This window comes from Helianthus annuus, chromosome 6 (genome assembly GCF_002127325.2).
Source record: "Helianthus annuus cultivar XRQ/B chromosome 6, HanXRQr2.0-SUNRISE, whole genome shotgun sequence".
In the NCBI taxonomy this organism is placed as follows: domain Eukaryota; kingdom Viridiplantae; phylum Streptophyta; class Magnoliopsida; order Asterales; family Asteraceae; genus Helianthus; species Helianthus annuus.
Genome location: NC_035438.2, coordinates 91,610,133 through 91,613,372, shown reverse-complemented (window position 1 = coordinate 91,613,372; position 3,240 = coordinate 91,610,133). Strand labels below are relative to the sequence as shown.

Below are 3,240 nucleotides of genomic sequence, written 5' to 3'. Positions count from 1 at the left end.
TAGTTAAAAAAAGGGTAAATATGCAATTTTCTAATACAATCGATCAACACTAATAACATCAACTCAAAAAACCCTAAACAACACCTCTTATTTGATGAAAGAACAAAGCTAAGCTAAGCCCTCTCACCTCTAATCCTCCTAGCTAACTGCATATCTTTGGGCATAATTGTAACTCTCTTCGCATGAATGGCACACAAATTAGTATCCTCAAACAACCCTACCAAGTACGCCTCTGACGCCTCTTGAAGCGCAGCAACCGCACTGCTCTGAAACCTCAAATCCGTTTTAAAATCCTGTGCGATTTCTCTCACGAGCCGTTGAAACGGAAGCTTACGGATCAACAGCTCCGTACTCTTCTGGTACTTCCGGATCTCTCTCAGCGCCACCGTTCCTGGCCTAAATCTGTGCGGTTTCTTCACTCCTCCGGTCGCCGGAGCTGATTTCCGAGCGGCCTTCGTTGCCAGTTGCTTCCTTGGAGCTTTTCCGCCGGTTGATTTCCGAGCAGTTTGCTTTGTTCGCGCCATTTTTTTATGGATGGATTAGGCGGTGACTGGTGAGTAAATCAGATGCAATGGATTTTATACTTATAGTGAAGTTTTTAGGGGGAGATGGTGGGAATGAACATGGTCCGTTGGATTTGGGAATTGAAAAGTGACGCTCAGGATTAGCTTCCAAGAAGGACAGAGGATTGCGATCCGTGTGCTTTCTTTACTAAATTTTTTAAAAATATTTTTTTTGACGGAATCCTCCGAATAGGCTATTGACGAAATTCAACACATCTGGATACATTCGCCTCTGAACTGGGGAGAAACCTCACCTAGGCCCAAAGCCCGTGAACACTCGTTCGAAGGCACGACAGTGCGGTGAGATAAAACTCACTCAGTTCAAGGATCGAACTAGCGATCGTCGCCTACTCGCATAGTCTCCTGTCATCACCAGGTGCCGTTGAAACTATATAGTGAGGGCAGAAATTGAACCTGAGTCACTTGGGAAAAAAAGATGTCTCTTTTAACATTGGAACGTTTTTATCAAACCCGTGTGTTGGACCTGCGCTTTGCGGCGTCTGTGTTAAACTGAATAAAAGGTAGACGTAAAAATGTTCAACCACCCATGGCTGTTGCGCCGTGTTAACGCACAAAAGTTAGACCGAAACGTAAAACATAGAATATAATAACCGAGTCAACTTAGGACCCATGCGTTGCAACGTGGCCATATTAAACAAGGAAAGATAGACGTAAAAACGTTAAACCACACACGCGCGTTGCATCGTGTTAACTTGCAAAATTTAGACCTAAATATTAAACGAAAAATTTGTTAAAGATGAAAATGTTAGGACTCGTGCGTTGCGATAGGGCTATGGGGAAAAATAGACGTAAAAATGTTGAAACACACACGAGCGTTGCCGCACAACTTGTTTCCCTCTTAGCTGCTATTCTATAAATTTCCTAATATCTGATATTTAAATGACCGAAACGTTAAACATAATATTTCTAAAAGATGAAAAATATAGAGGACAAAAGTTGAAGGTAGAAAAAGTTAGGGTTAAAAATGAAAAAAAATTCATGACAAATTTATAAAAGATGAAAAATATAGGGGCTAGAAGAAAAAAAGTTAGGAAAAATAAATAAGTCATCAAAGCATAATTTACAAGCTTCAATGCACAACAAAGTTGGTATTTAATATTTAATATTTAATTTAATTTAATTTAATTTAATTTAATTTAATATAATATATACATACATACATACATACAGAGAGAGAAAGAGACCGAGAGAGAGTTTAAATACAAATGTCCCTTAACATGCGAAGCGTATGCGACCATTTACAAGCTTCAATGCACAACAAAGTTGGTATTTAATTTAATATAATATATACGTATATATATAGAGAGAGAGACCGAGAGAGAGTTTAAATACAAATGTCCCTTAACATGCGAAGCGTATGCGACCACCAAATAACGTACGTAATGCATATAACATGCATAATTAGGTTTTACTCATGTGTGATTTATGTGTTTTGTTCACGCGTGATCTTAGGTTTAACCTATGCATGATTGGTGTTTGAATTTTATAACATGCGTAATTTAGTCGTGTACGCTTCGCACGTAAGGGACTATTGTACGTTGACCTCTCTCTCTCTCTCTCTCTCTCTATATATATATATATATATATATATATATATATATATATATATATATATATATATAGGGTTAGGGTAAAATGAAAACTTATACGAGTTATGAGAACTTAGAGAACTCGGCCTTACTAAAAGTTTTTTCAATTTTTTTTAACCAAAAATCCTTAAAATCAACTTTTCCAAAAAAAAAAAAAAATAACTAATTTTTTTCATTTATGGCAGCCGTAAAATGCTGTAAAAAGTGATGTCATGCTTATGTCATCACCTTTTTACGGCTGCTGTAAGGGTCGAAAAACAACACTTCGAATTTTTTTTACGACAATCTTTTCTAACATTTTAATCTAGGGTGTGAAAATAATGGGGGCAAAACTCGCACGAAAAGGTCGAGTTCTCTAAGTTTTCATAACTCAAAGTGGTTTTCCTTTGGTCTTGATCCTATATATAGACAGAGATATGTGTGTATAGGATTAGGATCAAGAGTGAACAACTTCTTTAGAGTGAACTAATCTTGGGCCTTGATCATTTTTTAGATTAAAAGGGTAAGATTGACATTACCCAAGTATATGTTTAATTAAAATCCCTTAATTTTTTTCTCATCTCTTAACTCTTTTTCTCTCCCTCTCTCTCATTTTTAATTATTTCTCCATTATTTCTTTATCCATAGATTTTGTTTTAATTTTAACTTGATATTGTTTTTCTTTTATTATCTGTATATATAGATATCATAATATATTGTTTTTAACTTTTTATAATTTTCAATAAACATTAAAAAAATTCTCTGAGATTGAAATTGTAATTATTTTTGGGAATTTTTTTTTTTTGAATATGTGATGAAGTTATTTATTTTTGCATACATGTGATATGTTCCATTTTCATTAATTTCATAATTTTTATATGAATCTACTCGTGTGCATGCCTAATATACTATATGTTGTTAATATACACATATGTAACAATTTCTGAATATAATACACAGATGTATAAAAGATTGTACACATGTGTATAAACTAATAGCTGTGTATCTTGTATAAACTCATAGTTAGCGAGACTGTACACATGTGTATTGTCACACCCCCAAAATCTACCATGCGGAGTATCACCGCT

The 3,240-nt window shown here is 34.9% G+C and overlaps 1 protein-coding gene across 1 annotated transcript; it reads right to left on the bottom strand.

Moving 5' to 3' along the window:
• LOC110910698 (histone H3.2) lies at window positions 1–570 on the bottom strand. The gene has a single exon (XM_022155308.2). It carries the CDS (start codon window positions 522–524, stop codon window positions 114–116), a length of 411 nt encoding a protein of 136 aa, XP_022011000.1. The 5' UTR covers window positions 525–570; the 3' UTR covers window positions 1–113.
• Between the last annotated feature and the right edge of the window lie 2,670 nt (window positions 571–3,240).